This window comes from Myodes glareolus, chromosome 5 (genome assembly GCF_982192425.1).
Source record: "Myodes glareolus chromosome 5, mMyoGla1.1, whole genome shotgun sequence".
NCBI classification, from domain to species: Eukaryota; Metazoa; Chordata; class Mammalia; order Rodentia; family Cricetidae; genus Myodes; species Myodes glareolus.
In genome coordinates, this window is record NC_142030.1 from 8,166,886 (window position 1) to 8,188,703 (window position 21,818).

The window sequence follows — 21,818 nt, forward strand, 5'->3', positions numbered from 1 at the left end:
TCCTTGGATCAGAGGAGAGACCTGACTTCTCCCACAGGTTGTCCTCTGACCTTCACATGAACACCACACACAAAGGTCATTTAAAAAACAAAAATGTGTCTGAAGTTCAAAACTCGTGCACTACTTTCAAATAGCACTGATATATACAGGCAAGAACACCTTTTTCTGATTGGAGCTTTCTGAAAGACATAGTTTCCAATAATAGTTCTTTCATGAACTAAGAGTTGTATTTTTGTGTTAACAATATTATGTTGAAAAAAATATGTGTATAATGCTTTTACCATTATTTCTTACTGTTATGAGCTCTTTGAATTTTTATTTTTAATTAAAAGAAAAAACTACTATATGAAAGCAAATATATATAGAAATAACACATATATGCATTTCATGGCAATGTTATCTTCAGTATAACTTAAATATAACATGAAATTAAATATTTTAATTTACCTCAAATAGCAGAAATTCTGGCACATTTGGTTTAAGGGAAATGTAGAAGTTAAAGGCAGTAATGTAAAGCCCACTGTCTTTTAATTGCTCAGACTGTTGATGAGTCATACTTCCCCCCCGCAGCCCTTCACAGTTTCCTCTGGGTCAGACCTGACAACTCACACAGGCTAATTATGGGAAAGTCCTTTGTATGGAGTCTTGGCTGTCATAAGGAAGAAGTGCCTGAGATAGAGGACTGAGTTTATTTTTCTGTTTTTCTACCCAGAAAACCTAATACTCATAAGCTAGGGTGAAATTCTATGAGCTGGAAGACTTTTGATGGGAGAAAAATGCATGAGGCTGTGGACCATAAAGAGAAGTTCTTGGAAAGAACCACACCTTATGCTGGCTGTTCTGCAAGGCTGGTTAGCTGCTCAGAATGTCAGTGGCTGTGCAGAGGCTGTGATGTTGCAGGTCCAGAGCATGGTTACAATTTGTCTTGGCATCTTCAGACTCCTTGATAATCATTCTCTGCTCACCTCTGTGTCTGACCCTAACATCCCTTTGACTAACATGTAAAACCTTTCAGAGTGTGATACAAAGCCTCTGGTTTCTACCAACCAAAGGCTAAGGATGCACAGGAAGACTTGAGCCCTGTAGCTAGGATCTCCCTGCCTGGCTGTTACCCTCCTACCAGATGAATCCACCAGTGTATTCCAAAAGTGCCTTGCTTTATGACTTGCTTGCTCTGTAACTATTAAAAAATCATCAAACTGTTACATGTTAGAACAAGGAATTTGAGGTAGCCTACATCTGTATTCCTAAGTTATTGCCGGTCATTCGACTTCAAGGTCAACTGTTTCTTTGGCTTTGAGGTGGAAGTTGTGTTTTTGTGCCAACAATTTTATGTTGAAAAAAATATTTAAGTAAATGTTTTTACTGTTAAATTACTGTTGTGAGCTCTGTGGATTTTTTATTTTTAATTAAAAGGCAGAGCAGATAGGGAAATTTTAATTCAAGACAGTAATTTCATTAGAATAAGAAATATTGCGAAATTCTTTCTATAATGTAGATTTGGGTATTAATAGAAAGAGTATCTTTCTTAGAAAGAAACTAAGAGTTTAGGAAATATTCACTCTACCAAGGGATTTGCTGTAATGTGATATCATTATATTTGTGATTTTATGGAGGTAAAGTGAATACTAAATGAAACAAAATTCCCAAGGCTGACTCAGGAGGCAGCTAAGCACACAGCATCTCACATAGATGGTTGGAAGGCACAATTTTGCCCCATCACTGCATCCGTATCCTTGAACGGTTTCGACTGAAGACAGCATTTCTTTGAATTTTTCATTAAACCCGACGTCTTGAAATATGAATTCCTTTTATGTTCCTGTGAGTTTTGGCTAAGAGAACCCCAGTGAATAAATCATACCATACGACGTGTCACCAGCACTTGTGAATATTTCTGCTTTGTTATTCTATTCTCAGCAGAGCACCATTGATTATCAAACTCAGCGGAGAGCATTTTATGATCATATATCTCCATTAGCTCTGAGTTTGACTACCATAGATTTTTCTGGTTAAGCTTGCATTATGTATTAGGAAGCCTATCTCTTCAATACAAAGTTTGATTTCATTTTCTAAGCCCAGATCTCTTATTATGTATTATGTATAAAGATTCTTATCCTTTATATGTAAAAATAGGCTGCACTATCTTTGTGTAACTGTAATCTATGCCATCTTTTCTTTTTTCTTGATTCACAGGCAGCGTATTATAATATGAAGATGAATTTCTACAATGAAATGGCTGTCAGGGTAAATATTTCTTCACTTGTTAAACAAATGAAAAGTCAATTGTGCCCTGAATTCCCTTTTAATAAAACGAGCAAAGCAAAGTAATGCAAATTTGATTGATATGCTAATGGAGGTGGGACAAGAGCACTAGTTAAAAAGTTAGCTGTATTAAACACATAGCAGCATTGACAACTGGGGTAAAATGTAAGCCACATAGCTGTAATATCCATGCTTTGTAATGCCAGGGATCTCTGAGCCATAGCTAAAGGAAGACCACAAACATTAGTGAAGTAATGCATCAGTGTCCATATGTCATGTGAAATGTCATGGTAAATAGATGAACATGGCTCTGAGATCTAAGAATCCTTCCTCACATAAAGTAATTACAATTATTCATATGCTTTAGCAATAATAAAGTTTGTTTCCAGCATAGAAACTTTCTGTCATTTCTGAGTTCATTTTTATGTGCTGATTCTCTAAGTGACTTTAGGATTGATAATATGGCTTGGACAGGAAAATGTTTGACTTGCAAGCATGAGGGACCGAGTTCTGATGCCCAGAGCTCTTGTAACCAGCTAAGCATGGTGGCAGTACTTTCCTGTAACCCCAGTGATGGCAGGGTGGAGACAGGCTGATCCCTAAAGTTCATTAGGCAGCTTCAGGCTCACTGAGAGACCTTGTCTCCAAAAGAGGTGGGCGCAGAAAGAGTGATGGAAAATTCAACATCTCCCTCCAGCCTCCACATGAATGCTTGCCTGCATGCACTCATGTTTACACGTATATACACACACACAACACACACACACACTCACAAACAAGCTGAACATAGCAACCATATGCTTGAATTTGATTTCTGCAGATGTTGGCAATGAGTGCAAAAAAATGTATTCCCTTTAATTAAATCAATGTAGTTATAGATTAATTGCTAAATTATTATGTATAGGGAAATTTCTTGGTTGAATTTTATTACTTCTTCTAAGACCTTTTTTGCCTGATTACATTCTCTTTGATTAATATTGGTTCTTACTTTGGTAGAGAACACATTTGGCTTTGGACCAGGCAAGGTAGCAAATTCTTTCTGAAAGCCATGTGCTAAGTGAGAGACCTGGTTAACATTTCTTCTGAATCTGTATGCTACCCTTGGAAAGGTTGCTATCTTCTATGTGGAGGCAAAGGGGAGCCTGAACCAGGCCTTCTACAGTAACTGTGCACCTTTTTGTGTCCCTAGAGTTGGTGAGAACTCAGACAAGAGAAAGAGGTAGTATTGTCTGGAAGCAAGAGCTCCAAGTGGGATGCTGTTAACCTTTCTCAGTAGCATCCACACAGGAAAGCACTTTAGATTTTCTTTCTTCAGGACATGCACTGATCTGAGAATGTATAGGGTTTCCATTCTTTTTGCAGTGCTACCATAGGCTCAAACATGGAGACTTTCAGATTCTCATCTGCTTACTTCATGTCTGATGTGTCTCTAAAGTAAAAAGTAATGAATTGTTGAGAACCTAAAACAGTCTTGCTTTTTCTTAAAGGACATGGTCTCATGTAGTCTTGACTATGCAGCCAAGGATGGCCTTGAACTTCTGACTCACTTGCCCTAATGTCCAGAGTGCTAGCATTACAGGTGTAAAATATCCCTGCTCCACTGGAGAGTATATTACAAGTATTGCCCAAAGCCTTAGGTGTCTCTGTAGACCCCAAATGGATGACGACAGATCTTCTGTCTCCATCCTACTAAGCCTTAGTAACTACAGAGAAGCCCAGAAGACAAGGATGGAATAATATGTACTTGTGTCTTTTGTTTGTTCCCAGGGCTTCATAATGAGTTCTGATCTGACTGAAGTGAGGTTCCCTTAACCTAAGTAGATCTGTAAAAGAAGTTCACAATGATACAACCATTAGAAAGCATCCATTTCTTGAGCATCATACTAGAAGTGTCATCCAGTTCAGTTTGTCTTTGATATGAATTGGTGGGCACTGTTGAGGTTCACCCTTGAGTCTTGTAATCCCAGGTATCAAACATATTAGAAGAAAAAAGGTCTTTGTGCTTATTTGCTTATAGAGAAGAGCTTACACATCCTTCCCACCCTGACTTGTATGAGGCATATGCTTGGTGTCCAACTTCTTCATTCATGGCAAGGCCAAGTTTAGCATATCCTTGCTAAAATTGCCCCTTTCTTAAAATGCTAAACAGCAGACCACAAAGAAAAAGAGAAAAGATAAGCAGAAATAGAGAAAGGTAAAAGCCCAGAGGCAAAAAGATAGATGGGATAATTTAAGATAAGAAAAGCTGGCTAGCATCAAGCCAAGCTAAGGCTGGACATTTATAAGAAAGAATAAGGTTCCATGTGTGATTTACTCGGCATCTGTGTGGTGGGCCTCCAAAAAAAACCAGAAGAGTAAAAAGAGTAAACACAAGCAACAGCAACTTTGGCATTGCCACGTGGGGTTGGAGTAAAAGAAAGTCCAGTAACACTGGCATGACGAACACTGTTCAGTAGCTAAGGCTGTGAGGTAGAGCAGCCAGTACTAAGTAAGTGTTCATGCTTTTCTAGTGCAGAACAAATACGTACTATGCTTTGGCTTTATATAATAGACATTATATATAATAGACAACCCAACTTGCTGTATTTTTAAAGGGTCACCTTTTCTATGTAAAATTTATGATCCCCTTTCCCTGTAGAGTCAGTCACTCTCTGAAATTTTATTTCTCTACTTCACCGTAGACATGTTTTTTTTCTATGAAAACTGGTAACATTTTATTATTCTTCCTAATTTACATCCCAACCTCCACCACAGCTACATTGGAAGTCTCTTGGGACCCAGAGATGGCCATTCTTCAGTTTCCAATGCTTGACTTATGGAAGGTGGTTAAAGAAATATCTTAGGACAATCAGTCAATGCTGTCCCTCCCTCTTACTCTTTCTTATGTATGGAGTTTTAAAAAGAAGTCCTTTGCCTTAAATAATTTTTCTCTACATCACTAAGGACTAAGCGCCCTTGTTAGAAGAGATCATTTTTGCTTTTGCTGAGGATGGTTAAGCTATTTAAATTCCATAAGTAGGCACTCTGGTAGGGATGGACTTTACGGCAGATGTAATGACTGCTTCTTGGAGATTCCCTTTTGTCCTGGAACACTTTGGAGTGATTGCTCAATCAGATGTCATTGCTTAGCAAAGCGACTAGGACTGGGAGAAGGCCAGCAGACTCTCATTCTGAGTGATTTGTCTTGATTTTAGCAACCCAATCACTTCAGTTCAGATTGAAGTGTTCGCTTTATAGGAAATAACAACATAACAGCTTGAACACTAAAAATGACTTTAAACAAATTTGCAAAGTACTGTAACTTTAGGGATTCACTTTCTCTTACAGTTATGAATTAATGTAAGTCACAATATCAAATTGTTTGTTTATTTCATGTCTAAAACATGATGAGTGTAAGAAAATTATATAGTGACTTTGCAGTGGTTAAATATGTCATCTATAAACTTTTGTCTCAGTCCTTTAGACTGCTTATAATTCTATTCATATTTATTGTGGCATGAAGGAAGCATGATTTACAGTAACAACTTTCATAATTTAAGACACACATTGCTAAAATTTTTTTTCTTAGAAAAAGGAGACTGACAGCCTCAGAGACTGGAAATGGCATCATGTTTCTGTGGCTGCAGAGTGCTTAGTCACAAACTTCAGTGTTTTCGTCAAGATAGGAAGGATACCTTAGACAATGTCAAGTGTTTACATCATGATGCCTCCATTACCATGCAAAGGAATGTCTCTTCATTCGCCTTCTTACTAAGATTACACATGCAAAGCACTTAGATCGACTCTTAGAGAAAGCAAAGGTAAGGAGAGCCGAGGTTGAGCAAGTGCTGCCATGGTCCAAGGATGTACACCAGGGCATCAAAACTAGGTAGGACATTGTCAGCAGGTCCTCTTTCCAGGCTTCCTGCACTTCTGTTTTAGGAAAAACAACCTTTGTTCCTCTTCCACTGACATTCAGATCACTATGGATTTGGGGAATAATGATAAACATAGTGGAGGAAATCTTTTCTGTGAGCAGATGGCTTTTGCTGTACCAAGGTTTTGCCATTTGTCTCAGTGCTTAAAATAAACATTATTTATAAGACCACTTGCAATGCAATGTTACTTAATGAGGAATATGCATCACTGGTCTGACTCGCTTAAGAGGTCATTTAGAACTTACCGGTTAACAAGCTGTAATCTGCTGAGCACACGATGGCTTTGTTTAAAATTATCTATTCAGAGCTGATCAATGATAATAATTGTCTTATTTCAATCACTTCTGAAAGTTGCTAATTACTTTGAAGGGCGTGAATACTAGCCATTTTGGGTTTTGTTTTATTTCATTTTTTTTTGAAGTTGTCACCCATTCACCTTGGAATTAAGAAAAACAATATTGTAAGATTTATTCTGGCTCTGAATTTATTTTCTTTTAAAAAATTGTCCATTCACCAGGACTCAAATATCAGCAGGAAATGTACAAAATCCCCCATATCAGTAGGTAAGGATAGCAGATTCCTTACCCATATATATACCACATCTATACTAACCAGCAACTGTTACGCTAGCGCCCTGCTATGAGAAAATGTGTCTTTAAGATTAAAGACAGATTCTCCTTCTCCGTGTAATGTTCACAGAGGACAATGGTGCCAAAAGTGTGAACTTCATAGCAAGACATACGTGGGCTTGTGTCCTGACTGTGCCAGCTGCTTTTGTAGTGGATAGATGAGCTTGAGTAATTCCTCCGCTTAGTTTCTTCATGTTTAACACGAGACCATGCCTTGTTCATAAGGAGTGCTTGAATGGAATCCATTAGTGTTATACTTGGCAAAGCAAGAAGCAAATGACTTTCAGCCTGTTCACGTCCCTGACAGTTGTTCCCTTATTCACCCAAGGCTCAGATTCTCCCATCTCCTTCTAGACACTCATTTTACACAAAGCCACTTAAGGACCGATTATTTATTGTGATGGCTAGTTTAATGTCAACTTGACACAAGCTAAAGTAATCAAAGAAGTGGGGGTTCTCAACTGAGTAAATGTCTCCCATTAGATCAAGCTGCAGGCAAGCCTGTAGGGCATTTTCTTAACTAGTGATGGGGGAAGGCCCAGGTCTTTGTGGATGTTGCCATACCTAAGCTGTTAATCCTGGGTTCTTTAAGAAAGCAGGCTGAACAAGCCATGAAGAACTCATCAGTAAGCAGCAACCTTGCATGGCCTCTGTATCAGCTCCTGCCTCCAGGTTCCTGCCCTGTTTGTGTTCCTGCCCTGACTTCCCTCATTAATGGATTGTTATCTGGCAGTGAAAGTGGATGTACAAGCCAAGAAAACCCTTTCCTCCACAGCTTGCTTTGGTGGTGGTGACTCCTTCCAGCAGTAGTAACCCAACTGTGCTTCAGTGTGGATGAGTTTTCATTTTTATCTTTTTTTATTATTATTATTATTATTGAGAGTAAATTTTATTAAATTATAAAAGTTTCCATTTCCACCCCTCTTCCCAACACCCTCCCACTCCCCCCACTCCCTCTCCTCCTCCCTCTTCGTCCCTTAGGGCAGTCAGGGTTTCCTGCCCTGTGGGAAGTTCAAGTTCCTCCCCCCTCCCTCCAGGTCCAGGCAGGTGAGTATCCAAACAGACTGGATCCCCAAAATCCAGTATATGCAGAGGAAACAAGTCCCAGTATCATAGTCAATGGCTTTTCAGAAAGACTTCGGGCCAGCCACATTCAGAGAATCCGGCCAAATTCCGAGAATCTGGTTAGATCACGTCCTCGTTCAGTCCCAGTCCAACTGGCCTTGGTAAACTCTCATTAGATCCGTTCCCTTGTATCAGTGGGTGATAGCATCCCTCGCAGTCCTGATTTTCTTTTTCATGTTCTTCCTCCTTCTGCTCCTCATTTGGACCTTGGGGGGCTCAGTCCGGTGCTCCAATGTGGGTCTCCGTCTGTATCGCCATCCTTCGCCAGATGAAGGATCTATGGTGATAAGCAAAATATTCATCAGTATGGTTATGGGCCATGGCCAGTGCTGGCTTCATTTTTATCTTAATCATCACTTGCTATGTTTACTTTCTCAGTATATGATTGCGAATAAGGATTTGCTAAATGGGCTATGGTGCCAAGAATATCAGGGTCGCAGAAGGTTCCATTTGAGCCTGTGTGGATGAGGTTGCTACTCTTTCCAGGACTTGCTAGAGTTGGGAAAAGAAGGACCCCAGGCCATTGCCACCCTCACCCATCCGCAGGAATTCCTTTTGGGTTAGCACAGGTGACTCTGCTGGTTCATGTTTGTATGCACAGACTGCTTTTCTCAGAAATGGCCTCAGTTTCTGTTCTGCCATACAGAGACTTTTAGCCACCACACTCATTTCTCAAAAACATCTCGATGTCAGCTGAGATGTTGATTTTCTTTGAATATGGTAATACTTCCAGGTATGAGTTCCCTCAGCACCACCACTGAGTGCACGTGTTTCCTGCAGTGCATATCTCCAGATGGCCTCATAGTTGCTACCAGCATTGCTTTGTCAGCAGAAGAGTATACTGAACATCAGAAGCCACCCAGCCACCCATGTGGCCTTAGGCATTTATTGGATCTCACTAAGCATCAATTTTCTCTTCTTTTGAATGAGCCTTATATCTATACCTCAGCATGAAATGAGAACATTAAGTTAGATGAAACAAGAAAATACTATCCTATTTGCATGTATTATTTATATATGTAAACTTTGATTTGTTTCTCTGTTTCATTGAAAAGGGTTTGTACCAATTCCTCCAGGTTATCAGATTTTTTATGATTATGGTTAAATTATAGAGACTTTCCAAATTGAATATCATGTCATGTTATAACAATCTTTTTTAATCTAAAGAACCGATCTCGAAGATAAGACCCTCTGAGGAGTCTGAGAGACTGCTCAGTAGCTGCAAGTTCTTGCTGCTCTTCCATGAGACATTTGGCTCTGAGCACCCACGTCAGGTGGCTCACGCCAGCCTGTGACTCCAGCAACGAGAACCTGCTACCTTCTGGCTTCTGCAAGCACTGCACTCAGCTGCAGCTCTCCCATGGCTAAGATAATTACCTAAAGAGAAAGGAGTAATTGAACATAACTTGAAAAACATTTTATTGACAAGCTCTCGATGTAGCTATAGTGTTACTTCATTCTGGTTCCTAAGATTCATGTCTCTGGTTCAATACCCTCACCATTGTGGCTGTTTCCAGTATTTTAATCATTTTTTCCATACCAAAAGGCTGACTAAGATATTAAAATCCCCACAAATATGAGACTGTCAAATGATTGTGAAATGTTTTTAAATAGCTTTTTTAAATGACAGAGAACATCGCTGTGTATTCAGTATTAATTCCACATTCCACTTACATGTATATTAGGCTTAATACCTTTACCTAAAACACAAAACAAAACAAAAATACCGCTGGAAGGCTAGCAATGATTCTCAGTGCTTCCTACCATATTTTTAACTAGGTGCAGACATTTTTTTTTATCCACTAAATTGTTCTGAAGATAACATATGTAAAATGCTTAGGATATCCCCTGACGTGCGAGAAGTCACCAAATAGTAGCTGTTAACATTACTAGAATAGCATCAAGAAGTCATTGTTAAAACTCAGGGCAGCACCAGGTGTAACCACTAGCACCTATCGGCCCAACACTTGGGAAACGCAGGCGAGGATGATAAATTTGAAGATAGCCTGGCTTCTATCATGAGTTACGGGCCTGTCTGGGCTACTAGAGAGAAACTGTTCAAAGTGAAAAGTAAGTAAATGCGACGTTAGCTATCAGGGTTTTCCCCTTGGTGGTACTAGAGATTTGAACCTAGGGCCTTGTTAATATTTATATAACAACAATTAAAGAAAAGACAATGAATTCCAAAGAGAACAGGGTTTGGGGGGAGGAAAAAGAAGGGGAAATAACATAATGCCAAAAATAAAAAATAAAGTTAAAAACAAACAAAAATATCATTTTTTTAAAAAGACAGGCTCATTTAACAGTTTACTTCAATAAGGCCTAATCCAACTGGCAGTGGCGTTAGTAGTTGTATTAGCTCTTCTTTCTGTTGCTGTGACCAAATAACTAAGGGAGCAGCTTCAAAGTCAAGAATTTGTTACAGTGGATAAAGAGCTTTCATACAAGCGTGAGGATGGGGCTTTGCATCCCCAGTAGCTATATAAGAGCAGGGGCAATGGCGGCACTGCAGTCCCAGTGCTTGGAGGAAGAGACCAGGTATGGGGAAAGCTGCCTGGTTAGACTTGCTGAAGCAGCCACATCTGGCTGCAGCTAAAGAAGCTGCCTAAGTAAATAATGGGGACAGTGATCTACAAAATTCTGACTTCAACCTCTGGCTTTCACATATATCCACACATGCACCCACACATGAGAACATGTGCCCCCACGCACACCACAGAATAAATATAATAGGCTTTCCCCGATGCTCGTGACCACTTTAGCATTGTCAGATATGGGTTCCATCTCATGGCATGGATCTTAAATTCAATCAAAAGGTTGGTATTCGTATTGCATTTGTGCCGCAATCTCATGAGCATATCTTGCAGGCATGTCTCTGTTGTAAGTTGCCAGGTTGGTAGCTGGCTGACATTGACAATCACTTTTTCCTATAGTATGTGGAGTACCTTGCATCATCACGAATGCTTGTCAGTAGGGGTGAAACTTTCAGCTGTACACCGTCTTGATGTCTCTCTGTTCGACGACGTAAATAGTACCTTCAGCACCACAGCTTTACCACTAAGTTGTAAAGGACAACCAAATAGCCTTAGTAGCCTATGATGTTTGAAAGGGCTGGTCCATGCGACCTCCTTAGCCAGTGACTCAGTATATGTAGCCCATTCCTGGCTATGTGGTTGCATAAGATGTCTTAGTTGGAGCATTGTCCAAACCTTTATTTGATAGAAGTCATTATACATAATCATCTTGATTTGAAGAGGTATATTTTTTTTAAAAAAATGTTAAATGGCATATTTTATCTTTTTATTTACATTAATAGATTCAGAGACAATGGCGTGGCTTTAGGATCCGGAAGTATTGCTTTAATTATTATTATTTGAAGGAATACTTGAGAGCTGTTTCAGAGACCAATGATGCAATTAGGTGAGTAATATAACAACTTGTGTACTAATGAAAATTCACATGGACTGTTAGTGGATACTGGTTATTATCACACTTAGAAAAAGCCATTGAAAGTTAGTGATAGCATATTGGCAAGATATAGCTACATGATTTGGTTGACCTTAAACATTTATTATCCATATGTTAAAATTATCGTGTATGATTGACTGTAGCTTTTTTGTGTGTATGGTATGTGGTCATACAAGAGTTTACTTTCTATAAAAAACCATAATGAGTTAGATTTATCTATCAAATGATTCTGTAGATTAAGTCTTCAGTAAACCTCACATGTATGTTGATAAACATGCAAAACAATGAGGATTTGCTTCTGAAGAAGGACAAAATCATGGGATACATTAAGGAGAGCAATCTGACAGCAAGCAAGGTACCGGGACATCATCTGTAGACAGATGCAAAGTTGTCAGTCATGGCACCGCTTAGTCAGCCTTTCCAGAGGCTGTGTGGTTTCATGTTGCTGTGCTTTCAAAACGTTCTCCCTGTGTTATAGACCCCACTGTAGTGACATGATTACCACATGCCTTCGGGACATGTAAGCAAAGTGGAAATGATCGTTAATGATTATTAGCACCCAGAGAGTTTTTACTTGCAAATTTTGTTCCTTCTACAATCATTTATTTATTTATTTTTATTCTATAATGTTTTTGGACCAAGGATATAAACAGTTGTTTTAAAGTTCTTGCTCTAAGGTGTGCCTGCCTTCCTGAGGGGCTCTCTTTGTATAAATCTGTGTTTTTAAATCAATTAACATGTTTTAAACAGATTCCAAAGCTGGAATCCTAAAATTATTTTCTGTAGTATTGCCAAAGACCCAGTTTTGCCTAAGTGGAGGTCCCTAAAAGATTCCCAGAGTTCCTCAGGCTGCTGGCACCATCCCTGTGTCCACTCTTCTCACCAGTGGATGACAGTATCACTTTTCATATTCGCTTGTTTAGAATATAATTTGATGGTGGAAGATACAAACTAATCCCACACTAGTTCAGAATTATGTATAATAAAGGGTTATTTATTTTGGGGAGACTCACAGATCACTGTCCTAGATCACAGTCCTCTGCACAAACGGGGGAACAAGAACAAGAGTCTAGCAGTTGGAAGCAGGAGCCTGAAGGAAGAGAGCAAGCACATTTACAGCTGCATTTATAGTAAAAGAGACCACACCCAAGTGGGCTGGTATCTTAAAGGCTATTGGCTGAAGGAACTGAAGGAGCTCTCACAGCAATAATTCCTATGGGAGATGTAAGTGTTGCATATTTTATATGTTTTAAACAGCATTGCGTCACAAAATCTGCAGGAGAGTGGATGAACTTCAAATGTATAACACTAATGAGGCCACACAATTATATTCTCCCTAATATAAGGAACCTAGCTAATGATATATGTATGCATGTAAGCATATGTGCATGCAGGTACAGTGTAACATGCAGAAAACAGAAAAAGACAGGTTAAATATCAAGAGGTGAGCAAGAACTGACCACAGATGTTCATCTATTCATGTGAGTTTCTGTTCAGTCCTTTATAAATTTGTGATTCTTGCTTTAAAGATTTTTTTAAATTAAAGTAACTATGGCCTAGGGAAATACCTCAGTCAGTAAACTTGCTATATAAGCTTCAAGACTAGAGCTGAGACCTCCGAGAACCCAATAAAAGCCAGGCACCTTGGTGAGTATCTGTAACTCCCGCACTGGGGCGGGGGCTAGAGGCAAGCAGACCTCTGGACTTCTAGGCCATCCAGTCTAGCTGACCGTGAGCCCCAGGTTTACTGAGAGGTGGTGTTTCAGAAAATACGGTGAAGAGCAATCAAGGAAGACACCGGATGTTCCCTGACTGCTATAGGCATATGTATACACAGACACATCTGAAAACATGTGTGCATACAAACAACACATAAAGACACCCAAATTTAAAGTAATTTGGGCACTGCTTATTTCTATTTATAGTGATATCTATATTCTATATGTTTTATATAGTATGATGTCATTTTTAATTTTCTCTTTAGAATTTATTTTTCAATGTCTAATATTTTTCTTAAATTTTCCTCTAAGTTTATAATGTTACAGTCAAAAATATATTTGGCATGAATATTGCTTTAGGAAATTTATTGTTTTTTGGCTTACATAGATTATTTTCTTTTATATGTTTTTGAAAGGCAAGTAAATGGTTTTAGTTTTCCATCTGTGCTAAGTTGTATTTTAATTGCACAGTAAAACAATTATATTTGGTATCTTAACTGTTGTAGTCTTTCATTTTGTTTAATGTTTCTGATTTTTCTGTATCCTTTAATATCTAAATTATTATTTGCTTATCTGATATTTTCTTTAGATTTTATAAATTTCTCACATAAGACTTTTTTCTACTCTTCAGATTGCCATTTTTAAAAGCATTTATTTTATTTCGTATTTCTCTCTCGTCTGTCTCTCTGTTTCTGATGTGTGTGTGTGTGTGTGTGTGTGTGTGTGTGAGAGAGAGAGAGAGAGAGAGAGAGAGAGAGAGAGAGAGAGAGAGAGAGAGAGAGAAAGCATGTACCTGTACCTGCAAAGATCAGAAGTGTAATGTCCCTTGAAATAGAGTTGCAGACAGCTGTGAGCTTCACAATGTAGGTGCTGGGAGTTGAACTCAGTTCTGCAACAGTCCCAAGCAGTCTTCCCCACTGGACCATCTTTTCTTCCCCAGTTTGCGATGTTTTAATTATGAAACTGGGGCTCTTACTTGAGTGCAGTTGAGTTTTCCTGAAAAGCTGCTGATGCCATCTCCCCCTTGCTTCTGTTTTGTGAAAGCAGCATGAGGAAAGGGGTCATCATTGCTGCCTTCGGTATCTCTGTAACCTTGGAGACTGACGTAGTCTGCAAATATCAGCAGACTAAGTTCCAGATGTGGGTGGATAATGAAACTGCAGTGGGTGTTTCAGTTTGTCAACTAGAGGAAGTTTTGAGAATATCGAGGTGGTTTTTTTTTTTGCTTGTTTTTTTAATCTTAATCATTGCCAATTCCACTCAATCAACATTTCTTGATTACTATACAGGGCTAGTACTAGCTTAGATGTTGGGATAGAATAATTTAAATGAGAAACTCTTGTTAGCCTTAATGTATACATACCTTATAAGAAGATACCACAAAATACATAGAAACAAAAGCAGAAAGCATTCATGTTTTCTATGCCTAAGAAATATCCTAAATCCTTAGGAAATTGGAGCCAGATAGGAAACCATCGTAAAGTTTGCATTTTGGTTAAATACAGGTGATAGAGAAATTCTCAATCTCTCTTTGCCACACCCAGTTCAGTGTTAAAATTTATGTATTCTAAGAAAGAATGAAACAAAGATCAGGTCATATCCACGTGTAGCTTTAGTTGTGAACTGTCTGGAAGTTATCCCTTCCTGGGATGTGAATCTCTCAGGAGCCCCCGCATCGGAGAGTGGTCCATCCTCATTCTCACATGAAATTTCCTGAGGAAATTCCAAGCCTTGGGGTCCCCATTGCAGTAATGGATTGGTGGGGTAAAATGATGATGGCAGGTTAATATCTACGCTGTTAGCATAACAGACAATGACTAACATGTTTCCCCATAGCTCTTTGTTCTGTAAGACCACACAGGTTACTGCTTTTCACAACTGCTCTTTCTTGCTGCACCCCCGACACCTTTCTTATTCTGACTTTGTTGTTTGTCCCACGTTTCCTCTATTTCCAGGTTCCTCTTTTAGCCCCAACGTTCCAGCTTAGCTAACTTTCAAGTTCCACTTGGACTCTTCACTTAAATACTTAATTTTTGTAGTAGCATCTCCATGCATTATTGTCCTTAGCGAAAAGGCCCTTAGCATGCTTTCCTAAATCAAAGGCTATTTTACTTGAGTGATGACTAATGACACTGTTCTACGATGTAAAAGCAACATGAACATGCTTAACACCTCACAGGAAATGCACACACCATTCCTCCCACCATCCTCAAGCCCTCTAGGTACCTCCTGTCAGGTAAGCACTCTCTACTTTAATATGTTTCACGCCAGAAGAACTGACTTACATAAGCATTTGTGCATATGCTCATCAGTGTTTGATAATAAATTTAAAACATTTTGATGTATTTATTTACATTAATTCTCAACTTTTTTTTTGTTCTTTGAGTATTATTCCATACTTAAGGAATGCCCTTCTGTTATGTAGTGGCTATTTGTTATTATTATAATTCACAACCTTTTCAACAGACCCTCTGTGACAGATTCAATTTTTTCTGCTTTTATAAAGATAGTGCTAGCAAAAGCATTCTTGGGTGTGTCTTGGTTTTCCTTACTCACTTTTTCTTGTATAGAAACATTAGGGTATCTGGTTATCGGGTTCTTCAAAAGCTTGTTTAAAATTTTGACTGACTGAAATGTTAATAATATGTCAGATTATATTTCTACATATATATGTATGTATATATGTATTGGATATGTAATGTAGATATAGAAATATCATCTGTACTATATAGAGTTTGTGATTAAGTGAACCTCTCATTTAGTCTTCATTTAATTTTTTAACATTTGAGTGAACTGGTACAATATCATTTGCTAAAAAGAAACACCTTTTTGATTCTTTGTAAATGAAAACTTATTGTAAATTATTACAACTTTATCTATTGAGAAACAGACAGACAGAGATGCAAGGGGTGAGCATCGAGGAGCACACACATGCCATGATGGTGCTAAGTGGGCAGTCAGAGGACATCTTGGTGTACACACTTTCCACTCTTAAAGGTTCTGGGTGCTGAACTCGGCCACTGAGCTTTTGTGGCAGTTGCCTTTATATGCTGAACAGTCTTGCCAGCCCAGAAAGATAACTTCCTGAATTTCCATTTTTAGCTATAAAGGATGTATAGAAATGTTATTTGTGGAGCTGGTGAAGTGGCTTAGTGGGTAAAAGCACTTACTGTTAATCCTGAGAGCCTGAGTTCAATCTCTGAAAGCTACATAAATGTAAAAGAGGAGAAGGAACTCCACATGCCTATCTTATGGCATGTGTGCAACACTACACGCATGCTTGCTTATGTGTACAGATGTGTGTACCCACACACTCATAATAAATAAAATTTATATAAAAAGGAAATTTGGGGGTTTACATTAATATTGTATCCAGATGTCCTCATAAATGTTAATGAATTTACTTTTCTATTGATTTGGGCACTTCATATATAAATTGTATGTCATTTAAAAATAATCAATTTTTTTCTTCTTCCAACCTTATTCTTTCTGTGTCTCACAGCATCAGGTAGAGCCTTCACCCGGTGCTGATCAGGCAGGGTGGACATATCATGGTGGTCTTTGATTGAAAGGGAAACAAACAGTAATTTCAGAAATTTGTTAGTTCTCAGATGCAGAAAATTCATGGATCTAAGAGACATTTCAGATGATCTGCATGTACTTGGGATATTTTTCAGCTGCCTTTTCTTTATTTATTGTGATTGTTAGTTTTTCTTTTATTTAAAATGGCTAATTTTGAGTCCTATTTACAATTTAAGCATACTGAACATGTTGCTTCTGTATTAATTGAGGCATGAGGGAATCCCGCACGACATTAGCCCCACAGTTAGTTCTACAGATGTTTTTTTCTGCAGCCATTTGTTCTTTGGTCAGTTCTTAAAATATTAAAGGTTGTGTTTAATTTTGATGAGTAATCAAATCATCTGCATTTATCTTATGTAATGACGCTCTGTGTTCTATATGATTTTGTATTAGCCTTACAACATACCTTTTAAAAATGTCTCTTGTGTTATTTTATAACCTTTTATTCTATACTTTTCTGTATTACTGTATTTTAAATATATCTCTTATACAAAGCACAGAATTAAGGTTTTTTTTTTGTTTGCTTGAGATAAGGTTTCTCTGCATCTACCTGGCTATTTTGGAACTCACTGGGTAGACCAGTCTGGCCTCAGACTCAGTGAGATTCACCTGCTTCTGCCTCCTGAGTTCTAGGACTAACGTGTGCTCTCACACCCAGCACTAATTAGGATATTTTTATTTAGATTTTACTTTTGCATCTTTGCAAATGTCTTTATTTCATTATCTCTTAGGTTTTCTGAGATAAGGTCTTGCTAATGCAGCTGAGGTTGGTCTCTAATTTATAGCAGCTCCCAGCTTAGTCTTTTAAGTACTTGGATCACAAGCCTGCACCACCACACCCCTAATAAGTATTTTTATAATAAATTTCAGTTCTCTAAACTTCATCAACAAGAAAATTGTATTCATTTATATTATATTAACAAAGCTGAAAATTGGCAGCTATTGCTTAGTGATGCAGTCCTTCACAGTAGGCTTTTCACAGCGTGCAGCTAAGTCATGGTGCACTAAGCATGACTTAGGCCAATCCTCAGTGCAGGTGTCCACAGCTTCCTCCTTGCTATCCTTCGTAGTGGTTTTTATTTGTTGATCTTTCATCTTCCTTTCCTTCTGTGACTTCTTCCCTTTTCTCTTCTTTTTTTTTTTATGAGAAAGTAATTTTATTAAATTATAAAAGTTTCCATTTACGCCCCTCCTCCCAACACCCTCCCACTCCCCCCACTCCCTCTCCTCCTCCCTCTCCATCCCTAAGAGCAGTCAGGGTTTCCTGCCCTGTGGGAAGTTCAAGTTTCTCCCCCCTCCCTCCAGGTCCAGGCAGGTGAGTATCCAAACAGACTGGATCCCCAAAATCCAGTATATGCAGAGGAAACAAGTCCCAGTGTCATTGTCAGTGGCTTTTCAGAAAGACTCCGGGCCAGCCACATTCAGAGAATCCGGCCACATTCAGAGAATCTGGTTGGATCACGTGCTCGTTCAGTCCCAGTCCAACTGGCCTTGGTAAACTCTCATTAGATCAGTCCCCTTGTATCAGTGGGTGATCGCATCCCTCGCAGTCCTGATTTTCTTTTTCATTTTCTTCCTCCTTCTGCTCTTCATTTGGACCTTGGGGGGCTCAGTCCGGTGCTCCAATGTGGGTCTCCATCTGTATCGCCATCCATCCTCGGATGAAGGTTCCCTCTGGTCTTGCCTTCTTTGCTCACGTTCTCTTTCCTTCTGCTTCTCGTTTGGACCTAGGGAGTTAAGTCCAGTGTTCCACTGTGGGTCTCTGTCTCTATCTCCATCCATCGCCAGATGAAGGATCTGTGGTGATAAGCAAAATATTCATCAGTATGGTTATGGGCCAAGGCCGGTTCAGGCACTCTCTCCTCCGTCCAGAGAACAATCTGGGGATCTCTCCTTGGACCTGGGATCCCATATATAATCAAGTCTCCTGTAAACCCTAAAATGACTCCCTTAGTTGAAATATATTCTTCCCTGAATCCACAAACTTATGAACACCTGATTTTTGACAAGGGAGCTAAAAGTATACAATGGAAGAAGGATAGCATCTTTAACAAATGGTGCTGGCATAACTGGATGTCAACCTGTAGAAGAATGAAAATAGATCCTTATCTATCACCATGCACAAAACTCAGGTCCAAATGGATTAAAGACATCAACATTAATCCGACCACTTTGAACCTGATAGAAGAGAAAGTGGGAAGTAGTCTACAAGATATAGGCACAGGAGACCACTTCCTAAGCAGAACCCCAGGAGTGCAGACAATAAGAGAAACAATGAATAAATGGGACCTACTGAAACTGAGAAGCTTCTGTAAAGCAAAGGACACTGTCAGTAAGACAAAAAGGCTACCTTCCGACTGGGAGAAGATCTTCACAAACCCCTCATCAGACAAAGGTCTGATCTCCAAAATATACAAAGAACTCAAGAAACTAGACACTAAAACTCTAATTAACCCAATTAAAAAATGGGGTACTGATCTGAACAGAGAATTCACAACAGATGAACCTCGAATGGCCAAAAGGCACTTAAGGTCATGCTCAACCTCCTTAGCGATCAGGGAAATGCAAATCAAAACAACTTTGAGATATCATCTTACACCTGTCAGAATAGCCAAACTCAAAAACACCAATGATAGCCTATGCTGGATAGGATGTGGAATGAGGGGAACACTCATCCATTGTTGGTGGGAATGCAAACTTGTGCAGCCACTGTGGAAATCAGTGTGGCGGTTTCTCAGGAAACTGGGAGTCAACCTCCCTCAGGACCCAGCAATTCCACTCTTGGGAATATACCCAAGAGTTTCCCTAACATAATACAAAAGCATTTGTTCAACTATGTTCATAGCAGCACTATTTGTAATAGCCAGAACCTGGAATCAACCTAGGTGCCCCTCAATAGAAGAATGGTTAAAAAAGGTGTGGAACATATACACATTAGAGTTTTACTCAGCGGTAAAAAACAATGACATCTTGAATTTTGCATGCAAATGGATGGAAATAGAAAACGCTTTACTGAGTGAGGTAAGCCAGACCCAAAGAGTGGAACACGGTATGTATTCACCCTTTTCTCTTCTTTTATACTGATTGCTTCCTTATTTTATGTCTTTCCACTCCATAGACTCAGGAAGTAAGCCTGCTTTCATTCCTTCTGGGACTAACTTTGAAATCTCATCCTTAACAAACTCTAAAGTTAATCAATACTCTTCTTTCAAATAACTCAAACACTATTAGAAGGGATTGGAGATGTTTTAATTTCCAAGCCCTTATAGTTCAATATTTCAGTCCTGTCTCTTATAAACTCTATAAGTTAGGCATTGTTTTTTCCTACTTCATATGAAAATGCCAGGTCTTTGTTTGATCCCTTCTTGCACCCTATCTCATTACTGAGATTATTCCTTTCTCCCTAAAACATTATCATTATAAACTACCAGACTAGATAAAAGATGGTATCATTAAATTGTTAAAATGAAATTATAGCTTAATTCATACTTTGGGAAACTACTTTTAGCATACATGTTTCTTATTTAACAGTTATTTTTCTGTGCACTTGGAATATATGATTTCCCTGTTTTCTGTTTTGTTTACTTGTTTTTCATTGGTACCTAATTGGCCTCCTCCCTGTTTTTGTATGTGTGTGTGCATAGACTGTCTTAGAATGGAAATTGTCTATTGATTTTTCTTAATGTGGAATTATACTTCCAATATTTATACAGATATAAACTTCCCAAATTCATCAATGTGTGCGCACAGACACAGACACACACATACACACACACACACACACACACACACACACACACACACACAGTGGTGCTGGAGAATTATCTGTATTCTGTCAATCACGTATTTTAATAAAATGCTGATTGGCCAGGCAGGAAATATAGGCGGGAAAACCAAATAGGAAGTAGAGGTGATGCAATGAGAACAGGAGAATTCTGGGAAGCAGGGAGGTTCCTCTGCCATTCCTGAGCAGACCACCGAAGAGGCAGCATGTAAGCTGACAGCTGGAAAAGGTGCCAAGCTGTATGGCTAGCATAGATCAGAATAATGGGTTACGATAAGTCATAAGAACTAATAAGTAGCCTGACCTCATGGGCCAATCAGCTTTATAACTTATAGAGATCTCTGTGTGATTGATTTTCCTTTGGGGCTTGCCGCCGGGGTACTGGGCGGGACAGATACCCCAACAAGCTGGCCCTCATACTACACACACACCAATCAAAGAAAAATGCTATCAACTTGGTTGCATTTGAAGGCTTTCCAGGACAATAGCTGGGAGGTTCTGAATGGAAGATAGGAAGGGTTGAATATGAAAATAAGTACATTGATTTTAATTGGGTTACTTTGAAAGTTTCTCCATTTAGGGTAATTCTGGCTATGGGTTTGTCATATATAGCCTTTCGTATGTTGGGATATGTTACCTCTAGTCCTACTCTCTCTAGAACTTTTATTACATAAGTATGTTGAATTTTGTTAAATGCATTTTATGCATCTATTGAGATAATCTTTTTATATTTATCTTTAAGTCAATTTATATGGTTTATTGTATTTTTGTTATATTTGCTGACTGTTGAATCATCCCTGCATTTTTGGAGTAAGCCTCTTTAATGATCTCTTTGATATGTGCCTGTATCCAGCTTGCTACTGTTTTAGTGAGCATTTTTACATTTATATTGATGGAGCATGGGTTCTTAAACTTTCTAGTTAACAATTGATAGATGAATTTTGTTTTTTCATTTATTCAGATAGCCCATGTTTTTTGATTGGAAAGTTGAAGACTAACATTTTGAGTTATTATTGAAATATATGTGTAGATTCCTGTCGTGTGAGTGTGTGCGTTTCCTGGTTTGTGTTTCTAGTTGTGTCTTGTATTTTATTAAATCATAACTTTGTTTGCTTCCTTTCTAGATTCTTGTGTCTGTGCTGCTTTTCTGCAGTTAACGTTTGCTTCCAGTGTTTCATTCAGGGTGTTTTGGTCTACTAGATAGAAATTTTTAAAGGATGTTTGTGTATCATAAAAGTATGTATTTCTTCTTCAAGTCTGGTAGATAGTTTTGTTGGGTACTATAGTCAAGGTTAACAGTTGTGGTCTTTTAGAACCTGGAGCACATTGTTCC

At 38.7% G+C, this 21,818-nt stretch overlaps 1 protein-coding gene across 4 annotated transcripts in view; it reads left to right on the forward strand.

The window, feature by feature from the left end:
• Positions 1-21,818, forward strand: part of Spata17 (spermatogenesis associated 17) — a 166,409-nt gene that overhangs the window by 38,861 nt on the left and 105,730 nt on the right. For all 4 annotated transcript variants that reach the window (XM_087906042.1, XM_087906043.1, XM_087906045.1 and 1 more), the window contains 2 exons: positions 2,194-2,244; positions 11,250-11,353. In XM_087906042.1, the coding sequence (XP_087762168.1) occupies positions 2,194-2,244; positions 11,250-11,353 (155 nt within the window). The remainder of the gene's footprint in view (positions 1-2,193; positions 2,245-11,249; positions 11,354-21,818) is intronic.